At 42.3% G+C, this 23029-nt stretch overlaps 2 protein-coding genes across 2 annotated transcripts; one reads left to right on the forward strand and one right to left on the reverse strand.

The window, feature by feature from the left end:
- Positions 1 to 3392: 3392 nt before the first annotated feature.
- On the forward strand, positions 3393 to 20327 carry LOC124263747 (U3 small nucleolar RNA-associated protein 25 homolog). The gene is given in 19 exon segments (XM_046698453.1): positions 3393 to 3844; positions 4712 to 4803; positions 6312 to 6407; positions 6916 to 6991; positions 8074 to 8126; positions 8329 to 8414; positions 9008 to 9070; positions 10895 to 11009; positions 11643 to 11724; positions 13990 to 14146; positions 14762 to 14858; positions 15292 to 15377; positions 16246 to 16328; positions 16900 to 16976; positions 17455 to 17526; positions 17830 to 17892; positions 17894 to 17955; positions 18479 to 18577; positions 19297 to 20327. Coding segments are annotated over 19 exon segments (2013 nt in total). The 5' UTR covers positions 3393 to 3540; the 3' UTR covers positions 19547 to 20327.
- Positions 20328 to 20651: 324 nt separating this feature from the next.
- On the reverse strand, positions 20652 to 22281 carry LOC124263762 (polysialoglycoprotein-like). Its single transcript, XM_046698465.1, has 2 exons — positions 22182 to 22281; positions 20652 to 21880 (listed from the first exon to the last, which is right to left on the reverse strand). The coding sequence occupies exons 1-2, from the start codon at positions 22279 to 22281 to the stop codon at positions 20652 to 20654; spliced, it is 1329 nt and encodes a 442-aa protein (XP_046554421.1).
- Between the last annotated feature and the right edge of the window lie 748 nt (positions 22282 to 23029).

Genomic DNA, 23029 nt, shown 5'->3' on the forward strand with positions numbered 1-23029 from the left:
CCAATCACTGAAGCTGTTACGTCGGAAACGCTTCACCGAAAAGCATGGCTCACAGGCGGCATGGCCGAGGAGGCCATCGAAAGAAACGCAACAAATCGGCTCCAAGAATCACCGATGGTCAAAAACACTTCTTGAAAGAAACGGGAGAACTCCATCCGTCCGAGTTAAAGTAAATAGTTTGCCAGTTCTGGGATTATTCGTTAAGATCATATTATGATAGTTGAGGTACTTTGTGATAGCAAAAGTGATCTCCCTTGAGGTGTTTACAAACGCGATATGGCATATACACGTATAATGATATATACAACATTCTAGAAAGTATGCTGACATTGTATTACACATAATTTATTGATTCCTTTTTTAATTGATTTTGATATCACTGACACATTCTATTTGGGCTTTCTTTAGGTTTCCATTAGAAATTGTGTTTTACAACGAAAGTTACTTGTTCTATATTTACCAAAGCCTACATGATATGACCTATATAGTCCATATATCACTGTTCCGTATTTACAACCCGCCAAGCTGTGAAGTCATGTCATTTTCCTTAATCTAAACACATGTATGTAAAATAGTCTTTTCTATTACATGGTAAGCATGTTATTGTGATGATTAAATTGCAACTTGTTCATTTCTTGTTCTTCAGAAATTTATGGTTGTGATAAAATTTCACTTTAAGGATTTTTGTATGTCTTACTTGTGTTTCACCATACTTCATGATGCATGAAGAGACAAGTGTACCTGAAATCCCATGGAATACTAGTAGTTAACAATCACCCTGAAGACATACTCAAAGACCCAAAGTAAAATGTGACTAAATATGTCATCATGAAAATAGCTTTCTGCAAACCATTTCAGTGTGATAAGCATCTGCCCATCTTGAGTAAGCATATCTTTCCAAACACACCATTTAGTTTAGTAAACATTGATATATTTATCGATCATGTCTGTTACCTAAAACCCACATCCATTCTCAAGGTTCTACAGGACTTCTCTGTCGTGCCACACAACACACCCCTCACGCACGCACGCACGCACGCACCTGCGCACACACATTGTGATATTGCTGCAGTGTTGCTAAAACAACATTAAATCATCCTGACACATACCCTTTAATGCAGTTTTAGCACTCGTTTTCTGTAGATGCTAACAACATGATTAAACAGACTGTCTTTAGATGTTTTAGACATTTTACCCATTTAGGTTTTAATACATTCAACCCTTTTCTTTCCTGCCAGAGACAGTGTCCGGCATTATACCAAAGTCAAGGATGAACCCATTAGTAGAAAACAGGTGAGTTGATTTCTTTGATGGGCATTTTAGAAGTTGAGGTGATGAAGAATGATGGCAATTTTATGGATATACATACAACTTCTATTCTGTGAAAGGCTACGTTTCGACATAGATTCTAATGTCGTTGTCAAGCAAGTGATACATGTGAGTTTATGTACAAAGTCTGGTTGTGCAGATGTGAATTTCTTTCCCATAATTAGGGTATTATGCATTATTGTTTTTTATTTATTTCTGGGATTTTTTGTGAACTATGTGTTTTATATGTAGCTCACCTGACTTAAAGCCAGTGGAGTTGAAATCATTGCCCAATTCTCTATGATCATCAATGAAGACTCCCCTATGTATTCAAGATATTTTTTGCTATTTTGTTTTATATTTAGGTAGATTTGACCATGTTGTTAAGTCATTGTTTTTTCCTATTACATATTTGTCTCTGTAAACACCTGAAATTGCCACACTGACAGAGCTGAACTTTGGCATATATATATTCAACCTTATGAAGACTGTATATATTTTATGTAATACATTTCACTTGAGTTTTTGTGCTGAAAATATTAGAATATCAAAGCTGACTGCAATATTTGCCAAGTGTATGTCTGTTGACATGTTGATTACACTTAAGCTTCAATGACTGGCAAATTGTTGTGTTTGCTTTTTTCTCTCTTTGTGAAACATTGAGCCTTGTATACATCTCTGCTAAGCTATTATTGTAACTTTAAGTAAAGAAAAGTTTTCTTTTGCAGAAATATTGTTTTATCCATAAGACATTACGGATATGAAAGCATTTTGAATAGAGCACTGAATTTCAAAATTTGTTTAAAACATTAACACATTGTATAAAGTAGACTAATCAAATCTGGTAATTTTTCAGCCTTGTACTCTGAAACTGTGTTACCATGGTTACATGATGTTGAAGAACTATGTTGTCGTCTAGGTACCAGTTGAAACATCTTCAGACAGTGAGGAAGAGGAGACTGCATTTCAACAGCTCATGTCATCCATTGGCCAGGGTGCATCTGCTAACGCCTACAAGTGTAAGGATTTTAACACTATGTTATGTTACAATAGCTCTTTTCATAGAGGGGCGGTGGGGTAGCCTATTGGTTAAAGCGTTGGCTCGTCACGCCGAAGACCCGGGTTCGAATCCCCACATGGGCACAATGTGTGAAGCCCATTTCTGGTGTCCCCCGCCGTGATGTTGCTGGAATATTGCTAAAAGCGGCGGCGTAAAACCAAACTCAGTCAGTCAGTCTTTTCATAGACCTATGTATCAATAGAGCATTTTGTCAGCTACTAGTAGGAGATACTGTTTCAGAAACACTGAGCATTCAGGAACCATCCTTAATTTATGTCAGTGTAAGTAAACGAAATACACAGAGGACACGTTACACACTCCCAGGAAGAAGTTGAATAACACCTGATTTTATTGTATGATTACAATGAATGTGTCTTCTTTGTGGCGGAAAGTTCTGTATGAAGTATCCACGTAACCTGTATATATAGTCAGCATGCAGAATATGTCCTTGATAACAAGGAGAACACGAATACCCAATGGTATCATGTGCTGCCATTTATTGTGCAGAGTTGTTTCCCTTGATATGTTGTCTGTGATCGGGTGTTCATATTGACTTGGGCCTAGATTTTTGAAGCTCTCTTTGCACTAATATAGTCGTAAGTTAATGTTAATGTATGGCACTTACGACTTTCTTAGCGCTAAGAGAGCTTCAAAAAGCTAGGCCCTGGTTTAGTTGTTTGTCACTACGACACCAACACTTATATTCTTCACCAGTGTGGTCACAGGCCACTGTGGCAAATTATTATTTCATGCTTAACTAAATTATCATTGTCTTTGAATGTTTTGTTTAACTTTTTAAAAATAAACATGATAACATGCAATCATCGTCCATGTTGCAGCCTCTGATGACGAGGATGAGGAAGATAGTGATGATATTGAGGATGAGGAAGGAAGCCAGATGGATAATGACAGTGCTGTGGATGGTGATGGTGAATCTGAGGAGGATGGTAAAGATGAGGAAGACAGTGATGATATTGAGGATGAGGAAGGAAGCAAGATGGATAATGACAGTGCTGTGGATGGTGATGGTGAATCTGAGGAGGATGGTAAAGATGAGGAAGACAGTGAGGATGAAGAGAGCAGTGTAAGTGATGACAGTGCTTTGGATGATGATGAGAAGAATGGCCAGTGTAACCGAAACATACTGAAGGATAATTCATCTGGCAGGAATTATGATGAGGTTGAGGATGATGATGATGATGATGATGATGATGATGATGATGATGATGATGATGATGATGATGATGATGATGATGATGATGATGATGATGATGACAGATGATGATGTATCCTATGACTCACAAGATATGGTTCATCAAAAGAATAATAAAAGTCTCAGAATGAAAGAAACAGAGAAGAAAGGTGCTTCTGGAGTCAAAAACCAAAAAGGACAGAAACGAAAACTTGAGACAGTACTTTCTGAAGATGAAGCAGAGCTGATTGAAGATGAAGCAGAAGACCAAAGCAGAGATTCAGGTATGTTTCTGTCTGAAAACCTTCATTTTGTTAACTGCTGTAATGGATGTTGATCTGGGCAGCACTCTATGAAGAATCTGTAGATTTCAGTTCTGAGTGATAATGTTATGAATTGATGCTTCTGCTGCATTGTGAATATCCCGCCATTGTTGTGCAGTGAACTTCTACAGAGTTTTCATGATAATACATGAAAATAAACCCAAAAGAACAGAAAAAGAAGACAGGGTCAAGCTGAATCACATTGTACTCCCAACTGTTCGAATTTCCCTAATAATTTTACTGTTATAAGTCGGGACGGTCAATTAATCCAATTGAATGTCCTTGTTGAATGTTAATGGTTTTACACAGACAGCATTTTTTACTGTTGCCTTAAGCTAATGAGTGAGTGAGTGACTTTAGTTTAACACCACACTCAGCAATATTCCAGCTATATAGTATATGGCGGCGGTCTGTTAATAATCAAGTCTGGACCAGACAATACAGTGATCAACAGCATGAGCATCGATCTACGCAATTGGGAACCAACCGTATGTGTCAACCAAGTCAGCGAGCCTGACCACCCGATCCTGTTAATGGCCTCTTACGACAAGCATGGGATACTGAAGATCAATATTCTAACCCAGACCTTCACGGGCCATGAGCCCTGTGCCCAGCCCAGTAGATGAATGTTATTGTACATGCAGCTGTGTTGTGTACATCCATGGAATGACACTTCACAAACACCCACTGGATGAGAAAGACCCATTGCTGTGCTCCAGTGGGATCATAGATATAATGCCATTATGGTGTTCCAGTTATTGAAATCAAGTCTACATGCTGTTATTATGTTTTACATATTTTAATGTTCAATGTTCTTGTTTCCTGAAGATCCATTTGCTGTTCATTTTGAGAGAGATTTGAGTGACAAGGATGTTGAAATTATGAGTCAAAACGGCACCTGGGAGAAGCGAGAACTGAAGGTATTATATACGGATTATAGCAAGTTACCAACTAGAAATTACAAAATATGTCTAAATAATTACGTATACGTAGGCCCTTGCAACTGTGGTTGTGAGGATATTAGCACAACTGTATAACAGGATTGAGGACGTTCCCGACGTAATGCTTCTTTGTTGTCATAATGAAAAAGTTCTGTATCTCTGACTCTCATTATTTTGGATTTCGACCAAAGTGTCGGCTCGAAAAGGTAGTTACATGCAAAAACATTGCTTTATAATCCAGACTGAGCAGGATGTCCGCTTGGCCAATAAACCTTGAATAAACAATCTGTTTATTGGTTTGTGTATTTTGTCTTATTTACTGAGCAGGAAGAACGCTTGGCCAAGACCGCTTGGTCTAGCGGTGAACGCTTATTTACCTTTGATGCGATTAACACTTATTTGTTCTTCACAAACTAAAGCTTTTATATGCATGTATGTAATAAACAAATGTACATGTACTTTGTGAGTAAGTGTTTCGTCTTCTTACACACTCATATAATATGTGTTTCATGCACAATATCGTATGCTTGTCAAAGGGACATAACTCCATTATAATCTGTGTACCTTGACTGCTGTCTAATTCAGACTTTTTAGTCGGTCCCAAGCCGGTCCAAATTAGACAGAGTGCACTGTATATCAAAATAATTACTTTGTTTCTGTTAATTTCCCCACCATTTGTTATCCCCTGCAACGCGTTTTGCGGGGTTATTAAAAGAGACTCCGTCCGTCCATCCGACCGTGCACATTTGCTTTTGCCGGAGAATAACTTTAAAACCGTTCAATACTTCTTCACCAAACTTAGATAGATCTGGTGGTCTATTGGTGCGTTTTGGTAGTTTTGGATTTCTGAATAAAATATTTTTTGCGTTTCCATGGCAACAAGTTTGACAGACTGAAATTGGTGGTAGTGATTTTTTCCGGAGCAGAACTTAAAAACTGTTCACTAGTGGTGAACTGGTGTCTTTTTGGTAGTTTTGGATTTCTGAATAAAATAGTTTTTTTTGTGTTTCCATGGTAACAATTTTGGCCTCAACGGAATTTGGTGGTAGTGCTCCTTTCTGGAGCAGAACTTTGAAACCTTTCACTCAGTACTCTCCTTCCACTTTGCTATATACACACCAAAACATTTAACATAATCATAACTCGTAGACATATTCATGAAGAATATTTTGCCATTGCATGGGATATTGATGACTTTGTCTTTTTGTTTACATTTTAAATCATACCAGGACAGTAGATGATATGGATGACTGTCTTCTGACTTAGTTCAAGTGATTTCAAATATCCTCCTAGTCTCTCTCAATACATATTGGGCGGTGGGATAGCCTTGTGGTTAAAGCGTTTGCTCACCATGCCAAAGACTCATGTTCGTTTCCCCACATGGGTACAATGGTCCCCTGTCATGATTTTGCTGCTATAAAAGCCATGTAAAACTAAACTCACTTTCTCACACACAGTACATAAATGAGAACATTTTTCTTTTTCAGGTTCCAAATGTTGGTAAGGCTTTCCTTCTCTCAAAGAACTGGAATCTGGTTTCAAAGATGGAAACAGCAAATCTTAAAGATCTTAAAAAAGTCAATGTGAGCATTGTTATTTCCTATGTTACACAAAACAAGTTTACATGTTACAAATGATGTGATGGAGTTCAGATGAATAATTGTGGCGAGTTACATCTACATGTACATCATAAAGCCACAAGTAGATAATTAATCAATCTATTTATAGTCCAAAGCTAGTGGTATGGGAGAGATTTTATGTTTTATTTTTTATGTTATATTAAAATAAACATATGAAAGCAGTGGAAGTCAATACATGTAGTTGACACAAAGCATGACTATTTGGTAGGGCCATGTGTAGGATGTATTTCATGGAGTAAAGTCAGAAGTTCAGTTCTTGGTCTGTAGCTTCTTGGAAACAAGAACATTATGTGCACTGTAGCTTGGTGTTGTGCTGTGACCCAATTTGGGTCATACCCTTGATTCATTTGTCAGGACTTTTGAAATGTTTTTCGCTGGTCAGGTTTGTCATTGTACAAACTTGATGAATGGGAGCTTTGACAGATTTTAGAATATTCCTGTTTGCCTCCAGGTGAAGCACACCCTCTGTAACCAGGTGGGGGAGACTAACCGCAGTATGGTCCAGCCACCCTCCCTCAAGGCTGCAGGTAAGTACATGCTAGAGAACTGAGGGAAGCAGCCATAAAATCACTGTTTATACTGTCAACATTTATTGTCCTCCTTTTATTATCCCCCGCAACAACGAAGTTGCAGGGGATATAGAAACGAGTTCCATCCGTGTGTCCGTCAGTGCGTCCGTCACATTTGTCCGAAGGATATCTCCTAAACTATTCGTGATAGCTTAACTAGACTTGGTAGACAGGTCAAGCATGATCCATAGATGTGCCTTTTGGGGTTTAGACCTAGATATGAATTTTATTTTTGGCGGTTTCCATGGAAACGTTACTTAGGCTGTGGCTATGAGGATGTATCTTGTCCGGAGCAGATCTAAACTATACATGCTAGCTTCATCAAACTTGGTACACATATGAAGCATGATCCATAGATGTGCCATTTGATGGTTAGACCCAGATACAGATTTTATTTTGTGTGGTTTCTGTGGAAACGTGACTTAGGCTGTGGCTATGAGGATGTCATCTTGTTGCATTTCCATGGCAACAAGTTAGGCTTCAATTGAATTTGGTGGTAGTGCTGCTTTCTGGAGCAGATCTTAAAAACCTTTCAATACTCTCCTTCCGCTTTGCTATATACACTCCAAAACATTTGACATATTCATAAAGAGTATTTTGTTGTTGCGGGGGATATTGATGACTTTGTCTTCTTGTTACATTTTGAAAGGTGAGTAGTGGGTCTGGAGGTCAGTCTTCCTGACTTGGTTGATACATGTCATTTCCTAATTGCTTTGATTGATGTTCATGAAGTCAATCACAGGAGAGTCTGGTCCAGGTTTGAATAGTTACAGAATACTGTCATCTAGGTGGAATACAGTGTTAAACAAAACAAACACCCAAGACATGGATATCGATTTAGGCACTATCCTTCCATATGTTAAATGTTTAGCAGCAATTGTTTATAGATTCAGGAATAAAATTTTTCCCTTGCATACTTCTGTAAGACCGGACAGATTTGTAGATTATGTTCTGATTGCAACCAATTCTTGACAGCATGGAGAAATTATATTTTATAGAGTTATTGCCCTTGCATGATATTTTTGGGTTTCTGTTTCCAGACGATCTGTCGCCTCTCCAACAAGGACTGTTCTCTCTGCTTAATGCTTACCAGGTTTGTGGCCATTAGTGTCGTTCTGATTGCAACCAATTCTTGACAGTAATATCAAGACATAAATTGTGTTCCTGATGTGAGGAGCCAAATTCTTCTTGTAAAAATAAAAGCTTTCTTGGACTACCATGACAAGGACAGATTACTTATAGTTGTGTGTGTATGTATTGGACGGTGTGTTAGATATGAATGTTTATTTTTGTAGGATGTCTCCTTTACTGAGCGGACCCACAGTAATGGAGAGGAGATTCGTCTAGTGTACTGCCTGCATGCTCTTAACCATGCTTTGAAGTGAGTTCCATTCAATTCATAACATTATCTTTGACTGTGGTTATTAAGGTGTGGTTGAGTATGTGACTCCAGGTAATGGGACCATATTTCACATGATCTTGTCCTCCTCCATTGCAACCCTCAGCCAAACCTGGATCCACTGGTTCCAAATTCAGATCAGATTCATTGAGCCGCAGTGGGGCCGCATGACTTTGTGTCCTGGCGATTACGTGCCTGCCTCTGATAGTGTGGGTTCGAATCCCGGATATGACCTGTTGTCTGGGGAGACCTCCCTCCCATATTAAGCGGACACACATTGATGGGACTAAAGCACTGTTTGAGGAGGAGCGTACGCTAGTTCACTCACTCGTCTCAACTTTTTAAAGTGAAAAATAATGTTAAGTACATATACAGTTTTGTAAGTCAGGTCCCTGTTCCTTAACACATGACGGCTAGGGGAATACACAGGTGTCTGTGCAGATATTCTGTATGGAGGGAGTAGCAATTGTGCCTTCACCAGTTTACTCATTTCTGTTTCATGAACGTGATCAAGTGTGATATTAAGATTTAATGTTATCCAGAGATCATGTACAAGCAAGAGTTGTTTATTCCAGGACTCGAGCACGAGTGGTCAGCCACAACACCAAGATAAAGTCAAAACAGAAAGCTGATATGGAGTAAGTAAATTGGAATGAAACAAATAATAATAACATCAATAGAATTCAGGATATTGATTCATTATCCCCCGCCGTGTGTTTAGCGCGAAGCGGGGGATATAGTATTAGGCTCCGTCAATCATCACGTCCGTCCGTCCGTTCGTACGAATTGGAATATCTAAAGAACCATTGACTGGATTCTTTTCATATTTGGTACTTAGGTTCATCACAGTAAAAGTAAGGTCCCAGTCAGGTTTGGTGACCTTGACCTTCATTTCAAGGTCACAAGGGGACTTTAACGTTTTACCCTTGTCAGCGAGATATCTCAAGAACTGTTCACTGGATTTTCTTCATATTCAACACCAAGCTTTATCTAGGGAAGACGCAGGGCCCAGTCGATTTTGGTGACCTTCACTTAATTTTCAAGGTCACAGCGACACTTTAGAAGATTTCAGCATGTTAACCTGCATGTAAAGATTGTCAGCATGATATCTCAAGAACCATTCACTGGACTTTCATCATATATGACACCAAGCTTTATCTAGGGAAGGTGCAAGTTCCAGTCGATTTTGGTGACCTTCACATGATCTTCAAGGTCACAGCGACACTTTGAAGATTTCAGCATCTTAAACTGCATGTTAAGATTGTCATCGAGATATCTCAAGAACACTTCACTGGATTTTCTTCATAGACTTTCAAGACTTCCCTTGAATGTTTTTCAATAAACAATTTCTTTATTACTATTTTTGCATATTTCATACACTAAGACATTCATGTCAAGGTCAAAGTGAGTCTTGAAAATATTTGTGCCTTTCAACAACTACAGAGCAAGATATCAAGATAGGTTGACTGGTCATGTTTTTGTTTACATTTAACTTCATCTTAAATTACGACCTTCACTTTCATTACTTTTTAAGTTTGATTTGATAATTTGCGGCGGGGGATTATGTCACCTTAGTGACAATGCTTGTTCAACTGGTATTTTTGTTGTTGGTTCACTCAAGCCCTGGACATATGTTGGTTTAGTCAATCAGTCATGGTTGTGGTACAATTTGTGATGTGTGTCCCCAGCTGTGATATCCGAGCTTGAAATGAATTTGAACCAGCTAGTCCTGCAGAGATTTTTATGTTGTGCTCATTGTTCAGCATGTCTGCTTGCCCTACAGTCCAGGGCCTCCTTTCACAAAGCACAAAGGTGATCGTAAGTCACCAAGCTAACCTTATGACTGCTGGTCCAGATGTTAAAGAATGGGGAGTTTGCTGAGTCGCGGTAAAACTAAACTCACTCACTAAAGGTTCTAAGGTGATCGTGAAGTCACTAAGGTAACCTTAGCACAATGTTAAAGAATGGGAGTTAAGTAACCTTAGTAAAGGTTGCTTCGTGAAAGGAACCCCATATGTATAGCCCAAGCAAAATGTTTGAATTGTCACCATTATACATTCCACATCAGCAACAGCAAGCAGATTTTTTTAAATGACAAAAATTATGATGTGAAATTTACCTCCTTTGCTGCACTTCTGCATGATGAAAGTTATTGCTATTTTTATGCAATATTTTTGACATGTGTAAAACCCTCCTAACTGCCAGGTGACTTTGGTTAATAACTGTCGAACCGCAATACAGAAAACTGAGTCATGACTCTTGGATCAGAAAACTAAAAACTAAACGAAGCGTCTGTAAAATATCATTAAATTCTGATTAATTATTCATGACAATTTTCTTTTCCAAGAATATTACACATGTTACAGCCTGTTATTAAATAAAATATCCATCAATCCACCATTAGTTGATTGCTTCTCTTTGGTTGTGAGAGGAAATGTTGATGGAAGCTGCTCTGTCTTCAGTGATTACCGAGACCAGGGTCTGACCCGGCCTAAGGTGCTGATGGTGCTTCCCTTCCGAGAGTCGGCTCTCCGAGTGGTCAACATCATGTCCAGCTTGTTGGCACCCGCGGAACAGGTAATGTCATTATGTGCAGCGTTGATCCCTGCCTGAAGCTTGGCATTGATGGGTACAACAGGACTGGTCGGCTCGGATCTTCCTTGTGTTGTGTGATCGCCTATGTGACCTGTTCCTTATCATTTTTGAATAATCACAGGATGACTTAAGGCTAGGGTTGTCAGACAGGGAATTCACTGTGTTAGAATCTGTATCTATTCCTGTCTCTTTCATCAAATAACAGGGCATAAGAGTTCAGATGATTACCACGAATGTGATCCTCAGGCTCTCAACAGGCCATTCCAGAGTGAACCATATTTAAGACATTTTGAGCTTTCCTCATGCTTTAAACTGACACGCTGCCATGTGTACTGATCAAGGTCATGTAAAGTCCAACTCACTCACTCATTGAGTATGAGATGGTGAGGTAGCCTAGTGGTTGAAGTGTTTGCTCTTCATGTCAATGCCTGGGTTCAAGTCTTCACGATGCCTATTTCTGATGCCCCCTGTTGTGATATTTGCTTCAATATTGCTAAACGCAGCATAAAACTCTCTTTCATAAACTCACCCACTCATCCACTTACCCAAAACCTGTAACCTGCTGCCTGCTACATTCTGTTGTGTGATGCCAGTGTAAACCTGTTGTGTCATCAGGTGATGGTGAGCAGCAAGAAGAGGTTCAAGTCTGAGTATGGAGCAGAAGATGAAGACAACTACAGAAAAGGCCTCAAACCAGGTAGGACAACAATCACAGGACATGCGCCCTGAAATATTCACAGGACATGCACCCTGAAACATTCACAGGGCATGCACCCTGAAACATTCACAGGACATGCACCCTGAAACATTCACAGGGCATGCACCCTGAAGCACAATCACAGGGCATGCACCCTGAAACATTCACAGGACATGCACCCTGAAACATTCACAGGACATGCACCCTGAAACATTCACAGGACATGCACCATGAAACATTCACAGGACATGCACCCTGAAACATTCACAGGACATGCACCCTGAAACATTCACAGGACATGCACCCTGAAACATTCACAGGGCATGCACCCACCCTGAACATTCACAGGGCATGCACCCTGAAACATTCACAGGGCATGCACCCTGAAACATTCACAGGGCATGCACCCATGGAAGCACACCCTGAAGCATGATGCAACATTCACAGGGCATGCACCCATGAAACATTCACAGGACATGCACCAGCGCCCACATGAAACATTCTGGGGACATGCACCATGAAACATTCACAGGACATGCACCCTGAAACATTCACAGGGCATGCACCCTGAAACATTCACAGGGCATGCACCCTGAAACATTCACAGGACATGCACCCTGAAACATTCACAGGGCATGCACCCTGAAACATTCACAGGACATGCACCCTGAAACATTCACAGGGCATGCACCCTGAAACATTCACAGGACATGCACCCTGAAACATTCACAGGGCATGCACCCTGAAACATTCACAGGGCACATGCACCCTGAAACATTCAGGACAGGGGGACATGCACCCTGAAGGGCAGCATGAAACATCACAGGACATGCACCCTGAAACATTCACAGGGCATGCACCATGCACATTCACAGGACATGCACCCTGAAACATTCACACATGCACCCTGAAACATGCACCCTGGAAACAAACAGGGCATGCACCCTGAAACACATTCACAGGGCATGCACCCTGAAACATTCACAGGGCATGCACCCTGAAACATTCATTGCACCCTGAGGGCATGCACCCTGAAACATTCACAGGGCATGCACCCTGAAGGGCACATTCACAGGGACATGCACCACTGAAACATTCACAGGGCATGCACCCTGATGAAACATTCACAGGGCATGCACCCTGAAACATTCTACAGGGCATGCACCCTGAAATATTCACAGGGCATGAAACATTCACCATGGGCATGCACCCTGAAACATTCATGCATGCACCCTGAAACATTCACAGGACATGCACCTGAAACATTCACAGGACATGCACCCCTGATGAAACATTCACAGGGCATGCACCCTGAAACATTCACAGGACATGCACCCTGGAACCCTGCCCTCACAGGAATGCACATTCACAGGGCATGCACCCTGAAACATTCACAGGACATGCACCCTGAAACATTCACAGGACATGCACCCTGAAACATTCACAGGACATGCACCCTGATGAAAAACATTCACAGGACATGCACCATGAAACATTCACAGGGCATGCACCATGAAACATTCACAGGACATGCACCCTGAAACATTCACAGGGCATGCACCCTGAAACATTCACAGGACATGCACCATGAAACACAATCACAGGGCATGCACCCTGAAACATTCACAGGGCATGCACCCTGAAACATTCACAGGGCATGCACCCTGAAACGCACAATCACAGGACATGCACCCTGAAACATTCACAGGACATGCACCCATGAAACATTCTACAGGGCATGCACCCTGAAACATTCACAGGACATGCACCCTGAAACATTCACAGGACATGCACCCTGAAACACATTCACAGGGCATGCACCCTGAAACATTCACAGGGCATGCACCCTGAAACATTCACAGGGCATGCACCCTGAAACATTCACAGGGCATGCACCCTGAAACATCATTCACAGGACATGCACCCTGAAACATTCACAGGGCATGCACCCTGAAACATTCACAGGGCATGCACCCTGAAACACATTCACAGGGCATGCACCCTGAAACATTCACAGGACATGCACCCTGAAACATTCACAGGGCATGCACCCTGAAACATTCACAGGGCATGCACCATGAAACACAATCACAGGACTGCCATATAGCTGGAATATTGCTGAGTTCCATAAAACAACAAACCAACTACAATCACAGGAAATATGCCCTGAAACACTTCTCAGCAAGTGTTCTCAGTGGTTCAGTGTCATTCAGTGTTTACTCTTTCTGTGGAACAAAGCACTGTAGTTTTGTAATTTATTTACAGAGGACTTTGAGTCATTGTTCACTGGAAACAACGATGACCATTTCCGCCTGGGAATATCGGTGGCCAAGAGGTCCCTGAAGCTGTATGTGCCTTTCTACCAGTCAGACATCATCCTGGCTTCACCACTTGGCCTCCGGACCATCATAGGAGCTGAGGGGTAGGTACCGGACTGGCAGACGTCTCCCATGCCCTAAACCTGGCCATTACCCAGTCCTCACCAATGACATCAATCATCATAGCAGGTGCCCCTTCACCAGGGTTTCTACTACCTCCCCTGGGTCTGGGGATCGTAGATACTGGGGGGGACCGCCTCCGTGGTGTAGTGGATAGAGCGTCCGCCCGGAGAGAGGAAGGTCGCGGGTTCGATCCCTGACCGCATTATACCAAAAGACGTTAAGATATGGTACTTGTTGGGTCCCTGCCTGGTGCTCGGCATTAATGGGTACAACAAGGACTGGTCGGCTCGGAGTCAGTATAATGTGTCTGAGTGGGGTATTCATGCTTCACTGCGGCATGGTATCTCAGTGGGCTAGCACTATAAAACCAGCTTAAGTCTGGGCTAGTACAAGCAGCCGCACATACACATACACACGCATGCACATTGTCATATGAGCAAAATATTCTCAAGCACGACATAAAACCCAATTTCACCTCACCAGATACTGGGGGATACATAGATCCATGACCACATTACTCATGTCCCCCTGGACCATCCTGAGAACTGAAAAGCCACATTGTTAAAGATGATACATGAAGATTTTCGATCTTTCAGAGAGAAAGACCGGGACTATGACTTCTTGTCCTCCATTGAGCTACTCATCTTTGACCAGGCAGATGTCTTCCTCATGCAGAATTGGGACCATATCTTGGTAGGCAATATACAGGTTATAGAATGTCTTCCTCATGTAGAACTGGGACCATATCTTGGTAGGCAATATACAGGTTATAGAATGTGGGTGCATGTGTCATGCTGAAGACCTGAGTACGATTCCCCACATGGGTACAATATGTGAAGCCCATTTCAGGTGACTCTTGTCATTATATTGCTGGATAAAGCGGTGTAAAACTTTATCCTAACTCACTAACTCACTATAGAATGTGACCCTATGCAGAATGGGTACGATGTCTTGGTCAGGTATATACTGACTTTTTATGTCTTCCTCATTATCTTTGTGATCTGTGGGACTATGAATTATTTAATCCAAGCAAACAAATGTTTCAGGATCTGTATATTTAGGGAGAGTTATTCAGTTGAACGTTTTCTCAACTGGTCCTCATTATGAGTCTGTTGTCTGATTACAGCACCTGTTCAAGCATCTGCATCTTCAGCCTAAGGAGAGCCATGGTGTCGACTTCTCCCGTGTGCGAATGTGGACTCTCAGTGGATGGTATGTAGCCCATGTGTAGTATTGGCAATCATCTTATTGATGTAGTAACCCTGGAGGAATCCATATGTCAGAAAAGACCGCCTCTGTGGTGTAGTGGTTAGAGCGTCCGCCCGGAGAGCGGAAGGTCACGGGTTCGATCCCCGACCGCGTCATACCGAAAGACGTTAAAATATGGTACTTGTTGGTCCCTGCCTGGCGCTCGGCATTAATGGGTACAACAAGGACTGGTCGGCTCGGAGTCAGTATAATGTGTCTGAGTGGGGTATTCATGCTTCACTGCGGCATGGTATCTCAGTGGGCTAGCACTATAAAACCAGCTTCAGTCTGGGCTAGTACAAGCAGCCGCACATACACATACACACGCATGCACGTCGTCATATGAGCGAAATATTCTCCAGCGTGACGTTAAACCCAATTTCACCTCACCTCACCTAAGTCAGAAAAGCTTCTCAGTGCCTCACACATGTTGGAAAATCAGCTGGTTAAAATGTCTTCTAGAGGAATGTTGCAAGTGTTACCTACAACTGCTTTACCTGGCTGTAACTCTATTCATCCTACAAACGGGGCATTGGGGTAGTCCGGTGGTTAAAGAGTTCGCTCATCACGCCAAAGACCTGGGTTTGATTCCACACATGGAAACAATGTGTGAAGCCCATTTCTGGTGTCCCTTGCCATGATATTGCTGGAATATTGCTAAAAGCTGTGTAAAACCATACTCACTCACATCAGATATAGAACTATAACTGTTGTAGTGGATAGTAGTACCCACCCTGACTGCTGCAGTGAAATCAGTGAGGAAGGTTGTCGGTTGTTTTCCTCCTCTGCTAGACAAGACTGTGTGTGAACTGTATTGTTCTGTTGTATCCAGGTCTCACCTGTATCGCCAGTCACTCATCTTCAGCGCGGTGCCCACTCCAGAGATCAATGCCGTCTTCAACAAGTATTGTCATAGTATCCTTGTTTCCAATGCTGGATTTGAGCATATCGTCTGTTATGGGTTTAAACTACCCGTTTAAATTTAGAAACTAGCCAGACCACCTAATTGCTCAGATAACTTAGTTTTTTGTCAGTTTATGATTTACAAAGTAGTCTTCAGTGTTACATTGTAAAATGGTTCGTATCTTTTTCTAAATTATGACCATATTGATATGAATCTACTGTTATAATTGATCATCAGTAACCCATGCTTGTCGTAAGAGACGACTAACCGGGTCGGGTGGTCAGTCTCGCTGGCTTGGTTGACACATGTCATTGTATCCCAATTGCGTAGAATGATGCGCATGATGTTGATCACTGGATTGTCTGATCCAGATTTCATTATTTACAGACTGCCACCATATAGCTGGAATATTGCTGAGTGAGGCATAAGCAAACTCATTAACATATTTTCTTTCTTAATGTACTTCATTCGAAGTTCACTTCTTCAGAATACCGGTATATTCACAAATTTGTCGAAGCAAAACACATTGCACTTTAAGTCAGTGTCCAATTGGGTTCACTGTTTTCCTTCATGCTGTGTTAGACTATGCAGGGAAGGTACAAGTTTGTCGAGAGCCAGGAAATGGAGTCATCTGCCAGATCATCACTCAGACCCCACAGGTAGGTCCCAGCTTGAGGCTGGAGCCATGCATGGAGAAGTATTGAGATACATAGTCACCTAGTACTGGGAATACCGGGACGGGTCCAAACATGTGGAAACCATACTTGCTACAAACCTGGAAATTTGTTCCATGACAAGATAATGTAATCGATTAAGATGCAATTGTATGTGAGTGAGCATTTAATACTGAGTCTGCAATATCGTATCTATGTCCCAGCAGTATGTAAATAATAAATTTGAAGCATAAATACTGATCAGAAATTTTTTTTTTATGGCAACATCTTTGACTATTGAAAATAGGGTTAGTGCTTGTTTCTTTATGTTCAATATATTTGAAAATAATTATGTCATTTGGGTGAATTGTCTTTCTTCATCAGTAACTTTTTTGCCGAATTTAGGATCATAAGGATCAGTACCTGTACAGCAGATGGACATTCGACCATTGCATGTAATGTTTGTATACATCGTGTTCCCCAGACTTTCCAGAAGATAAGCTGCATGTCCTTCACCCAGCTGGCTGACACACGGTTTGACTTCTTCATAAAGAAGGTGAGTGCTAACACCCATCATGTTTGGTTCTCATTAATAGCAAATTTGATGTCATATTTAGACAATTCCTGTAGTTAACACACCCCTGTTTGGGGTCCAGGGTCCTGAGCCACCAAGCCTTTGTAGCACTACAACATTCGTAAGCCTATGAGAAACTATAGAGTTACGACAGGTCTTACCGTTACGAATGCTTTGTGGATTGGGAACCAGTTCTCCAGGGGCTTGGGTTTGTCTACACCAAAGCCATATTGGTTTGAGTTGTGGTGTCACTGTCTGGCTAAAGGGTTTCCTTGTCTCTTGCAGCTAGTTCCCCACCATAGGGACCCTGTGATGAATCGAACTCTTGTGTACATCCCATCCTACTTCCGACTTTGTTCGCATAAGGAACCACTTCAGGAAAGAAGGCGTCAACTTCGTGCACATGAGCGAGTAAGATGGCTGCAAATCATTATCCTTCAGCTTGAGGAATTCAAAGAGTTCTAAATTGATGTAAACATAGACATAAACTAGCCCTTCAGTTTGTAAGTTGTTACTTCCAACTTTGATCTTGATTTTAGTGCCAAATTTAGTCGGGGCGGTGGCGTAGCCAAGTGGTTAAAGCGTTCGCTCGTCACACTGAAGGCCTGGGTTTGATTCCCCACATGGGTACAACTTGTGAAGCCCATTTCTGGTGTCCCCCGTCGTGATATTGCTGGAATATTGCTAAAAAACAGCGTAAAACCATACTCAGCCAGCCAGTCAGCCAAATTGTGTCATCAACTACAAATCCATACCTGTGTGTCTTTGTAGACTGCCACTGTCCAAATAACATTAGTTCCAGTTGATTGTGAAGACATCTTGTTGTCCCTTCATCCCTTGTCCTTACAAACTTCATACAGCCCCTTGAAAGATCCAAACATGGCTGTTCTTACATAACCATCACAGTACATCTTTCACTCTGTTCTCTCTTCAGGTATGCGACAGACAAGGGCATATCAAGAGTGAGGTGTGACTTCTTTCATGGCAAGGCCCAGTTTCTACTGTACACGGAACGGCTGCACTTCTACCGAAGGCAAGTCCTTGAGCAAGCCCATCACATGCCTGCTCTTAAACCTGAAATATAGGTTCTGTGTTTGCAGACCCAGAAAACTGAAGATTTAAGAACAGGAAGTAGAAACCTGTTTGGTGACTAGCTTCCATGAGATAACATGGATGACAGTATGTTAAACATGAACCGTCAAGTTAAACATTTCCTATCAATTTATACACAAGAGCTGTTGCATTAAAATATCAATTTGCCACTCCCTTGCAAAACAAAACAAAACAAAAGCGTCTATCCTCTTTTATCCTTTTTGAAAGATTCCCTTGAAAAGGCTTTGTTCTAAGTAGTAAACATGGATACTTTGTCATTCTGTGATTTAGAATCCAATGACAAAGTTGCGGGATCAACATGTGGGTTTGTTGTCAGAGATGACTAACAGGATTGGGTGGTCAGGCTTGCTGACTTGGTTGACACATGTCACCGTATCCCAACTGCGTAGATCAATGCTCATGCTGTTTATCACTGGATTGTCTGGTCCAGACTTGATTATTTACAGACCACTGCCACATAGCTGCAATATTGCTGAGTGCAGCGTTAAACAACAATCAAACTGTGTAGCAAGAAGTCTATATGACAATTGCCTGTAGGGAGCAATTGTAATAATTCCAGCTAATTTCTAGCTTGTGGTGGCATGACTGGATTAAACAGCCTTCACTCCCCTTTATAGGCTCTTCTTTTGTACTCCCCAGGTTCAGGATACGAGGGATCAAACACATAGTGTTCTATGACCTGCCTACCTATCCTCACTTCTATACGGAAATGTGCAATATGATCAAAGACCCCAAGCGTGGGATAGAGAACAAGGCGGCAACATGCACGACTATCTACTCCAAGTATGATGCCCAGAAGCTAGCAGAGGTCGTGGGTGCAGAGAGAACTGCCATCATGTTGAACTCTGAGAAATCTGTTCATATGTTCGTCACTGGAGAAAACAGCTGATCTTCAACATAAGTGGTACAACGGTTAGACTAATGTTGTCAATATGGCTGTGAATAATGGGGCTCTTCTGAGGCACTGGGGGGAAAATGTTGATGGGAAGAGAAGGGACATAACTCTTGTGAGACCAAGTGTTCATGACCACAGAAAGGTGGCCGATAAAGTTCATTGCAAGGACTAACGGTGCTTGAAGTACCGTGATACTGCAGTATATTGCCTTCGTGGTGGCTGTGCGACTCACTGTGTCAAGATGTTGTGAAGATTGCCTTCAGAATCCCATGTTTGTTGTGACAGGATCGGGTGGTCAGGCTTGCTGACTTTGTTGACATGGAACACTCTGGTTCATCTACCCACATGTTACTGCCTGAATATTACTCATTCAGTCCTGTGTGTCAAGTACGTCCATGAAGGATGTACAAATGCCTAGAGACTTCTGATTATGCTGACTTAACACATTTTACAAGTATAGGAAGAAAAATATCCCTTTTCATGTACTACTGAAATTGTCCATCCAACTAAAATCATAACAACTGACTGTTCCTATCCTGTTTCACTGAAAGGTTATCTAATTGATACTGTTTGAGACCCCAAAACACCAGCTTGATCAGTCTATCCACATGACACTATTGTGAATGTGTGTAGTAGTTTACAGTGGCAATTCAGACTATAAGAAATGTCCCTCGATTGTTACTACTCCTTGTGTAGAATGGTATCTGATGTACATAGAGGGGACTCTACATGTGAATATGTATTTGCAAGTGTATAAAGTTTAACACTTCCCATAGATATTTGTTGTTTTTCTTAACCATAAGCGTAAAAAGCTTTAGTTTCATGACTAGATGTTTTACTCTGCACTGGCAGATACAGCTTTTTGAGAAAGGGGGGTGCACAGTTAATTTTCACCGTTTTCAGGAGAGTTTCAGTGTCATTTAATAAACTTTCAGGACAAAAGGGGGGTGGGCATCCCCCTCTGGATCAGCCTATGGTCTGTTAAAAGATTCCAAATGGTGCTTTAGTTTATGGAGGTTAGTTTGGAAGTAGTCCAGCGTTGAATGTCAGTCAGAAAAGGATTTTCAAAACATTTTGCTGAGAAGCCATTGAGTGTAGTTTACAACAGTCTTCCTGCCCACATGGGCACAGTGTGTGAAGTCCATATCGTGTGTAGATACTGTAATGTTGCTTTAAGTGGTGTAAGACAATACTTATATACCCAGCAGTCTCCAGATAGATAGTGATCAGAGTTGGCCCTGTTCCCATCTCTAGAAAGATGGTGATGGGTCGGCCCTGTTCCCATCTCCAGACAGATGGTCATCAAGGTCGGCCCTGTTCCCATCTCCAGACAGATGGTCATCAAGGTTGGCCCTGTTCCCATCTCCAGACAGATGGTCATCAAGGTTGGCCCTGTTCCCATCTCCAGACAGATGGTCATCAGGGTTGGCCCTGTTCCCATCTCAGACAGATGGTCATCAGGGTTGGCCCTGTTCCCATCTCCAGACAGATGGTCATCAGGGTTGGCCCTGTTCCCATCTCCAGACAGATGGTCATCAGGGTTGGCCCTGTTCCCATCTCCAGACAGATGGTCATCAAGGGTTGGCCCTGTTCCCATCTCCAGACAGATGGTCATCAGGGTTGGCCCTGTTCCCATCTCCAGACAGATGGTCATCAGGGTTGGCCCTGTTCCCATCTCCAGACAGATGGTCATCAAGGGGGTCCCTGTTCCCATCTCCAGATAGATGGTTGGCCCTGTTCCATCTCCAGATAGATGGTCATCAGGGTTGGCCCTGTTCCCATCTCCAGATAGATGGTCATCAGGGGTTGGCCCTGACCCATCTCCAGATAGATGGTCATCAGGGTTGGCCCTGTTCCCATCTCCAGACAGATGGTCATCAGGGTTGGCCCTGTTCCCATCTCCAGACAGATGGTCATCAGGGTTGGCCCTGTTCCCATCTCCAGACAGATGGTCATCAGATTGGCCCTGTTCCCCATCTCCAGATAGATGGTCATCAGGGTTGGCCCTGTTCCCATCTCCAGACAGATGGTCATCAGGGTTGGCCCTGTTCCCATCTCCAGACAGATGGTCATCAGGGTTGGCCCTGTTCCCATCTCCAGATAGATGGTCATCAGGGTTGGCCCTGTTCCCATCTCCAGACAGATGGTCATCAGGGTTGGCCCTGTTCCCATCTCCAGATAGATGGTCATCAGGGTTGGCCCTGTTCCCATCTCCAGATAGATGGTCATCAGGGTTGGCCCTGTTCCCATCTCCAGATAGATGGTCATCAGGGTTGGCCCTGTTCCCATCTCCAGATAGATGGTCATCAGGGTTGGCCCTGTTCCCATCTCCAGATAGATGAGTGAGTGAGTGGTTGGCCCTGTTCCTGTTCCCTATTTTAGTTTTACGCCGCACTCAGCAATATTCCAGCTATATGGCGGCGGTCTGTAAATAATCGAGTCTGGACCAGACAATCCAGTCATCAACAGCATGAGCATCGATCTGCGCAATTGGGAACCGATGACATGTGTCAACCAAGTCAGCGAAACTGACCACCCGATCCCGTTAGTCGCCTCTTACGACAAGATAGTCGCCTTTTTATGGCAAGCACATGGGTTGCTGAAGACCTATTCTACCCCGGATCTTCACGGGTCTCCAGATAGATGGTCATCAGGGTTGGCCCTGTTCCCATCTCTAGATTGATTCTCATCAGGGTTGGCTCTGTTCCTCTCTCCAGATAGATGTTCATCAGGATGGGATCATCCTAGTCTGAGTGCACTTGGTGGACAGACTGGAAAACGTCCTTATTGTGATTATATCTTTTACATTTCTTCCAAATATGATTTTCCTTTATTCGGAGGCATGTTTATGTTGCATGTAGCGATGTATGATGAGCATTGCCCCATCTTCATCTTTACTGGCTGGGAGCGGTGGGGTAGCCTAATGGATGAGGCATTCGCTCCTCATGCCGAAGACCTCGGTTCGATTCCCCACATGGGTACAATGTGTGAAGCCCATGTCTGGTGAGCCCATAAAGGATGACTAGTATGTTAGGAACATACATTTCTTGGGTGTCTTTAAGATAAATTCAATCATGACTTGGAATGAGCTTGTAGTGCTCATGAAATGTAACACACAAAACCAACCTTGTGAAAAATATTGTTAATGCAAAAAGTGTTCCAGAATTGTTTGTGTTCGATTATGAGAAAACATGATCGATTGTTTGGTCGTTTAGTCACTGCGACCAATCTTCAATTAATCGAACCGCCACTAGTTGATCACTGGATTGTCTATTCCAGATTACATTACCCGTGAAGGTCCGGGTTAGAATATGGTTGACACATGTCATCGGTTCCCAATTGCGCAGATCGATGCTCATGCTGTTGATCACTGGATTGCCCGGTCCAGACTCGATTATTTACAGACCCCCGCCATACAGCTGGAATATTGCTGCCTGCCTCAAACAACACACAAATCTTCACTGGTCCTGTTATCGG

The sequence above is a fragment of the Haliotis rubra genome, unplaced genomic scaffold (assembly GCF_003918875.1).
Source record: "Haliotis rubra isolate DU_JTF1 unplaced genomic scaffold, ASM391887v1 Scf898, whole genome shotgun sequence".
NCBI classification, from domain to species: Eukaryota; Metazoa; Mollusca; class Gastropoda; order Lepetellida; family Haliotidae; genus Haliotis; species Haliotis rubra.

Bases quoted from the DNA above. Each gene is read 5' to 3' on its own strand.
- LOC124263762 (XM_046698465.1), bottom strand. From the start codon at position 22,281: ATGAACATCTATCTGGAGAGAGGAACAGAGCCAACCCTGATGAGAATC. The intron at 21,881-22,181 runs GTGAAGATCCGG...ATCTATCTGGAG, and splicing joins GACCATCTATCTGGAGACCC to ATGGGAACAGGGCCAACCCT.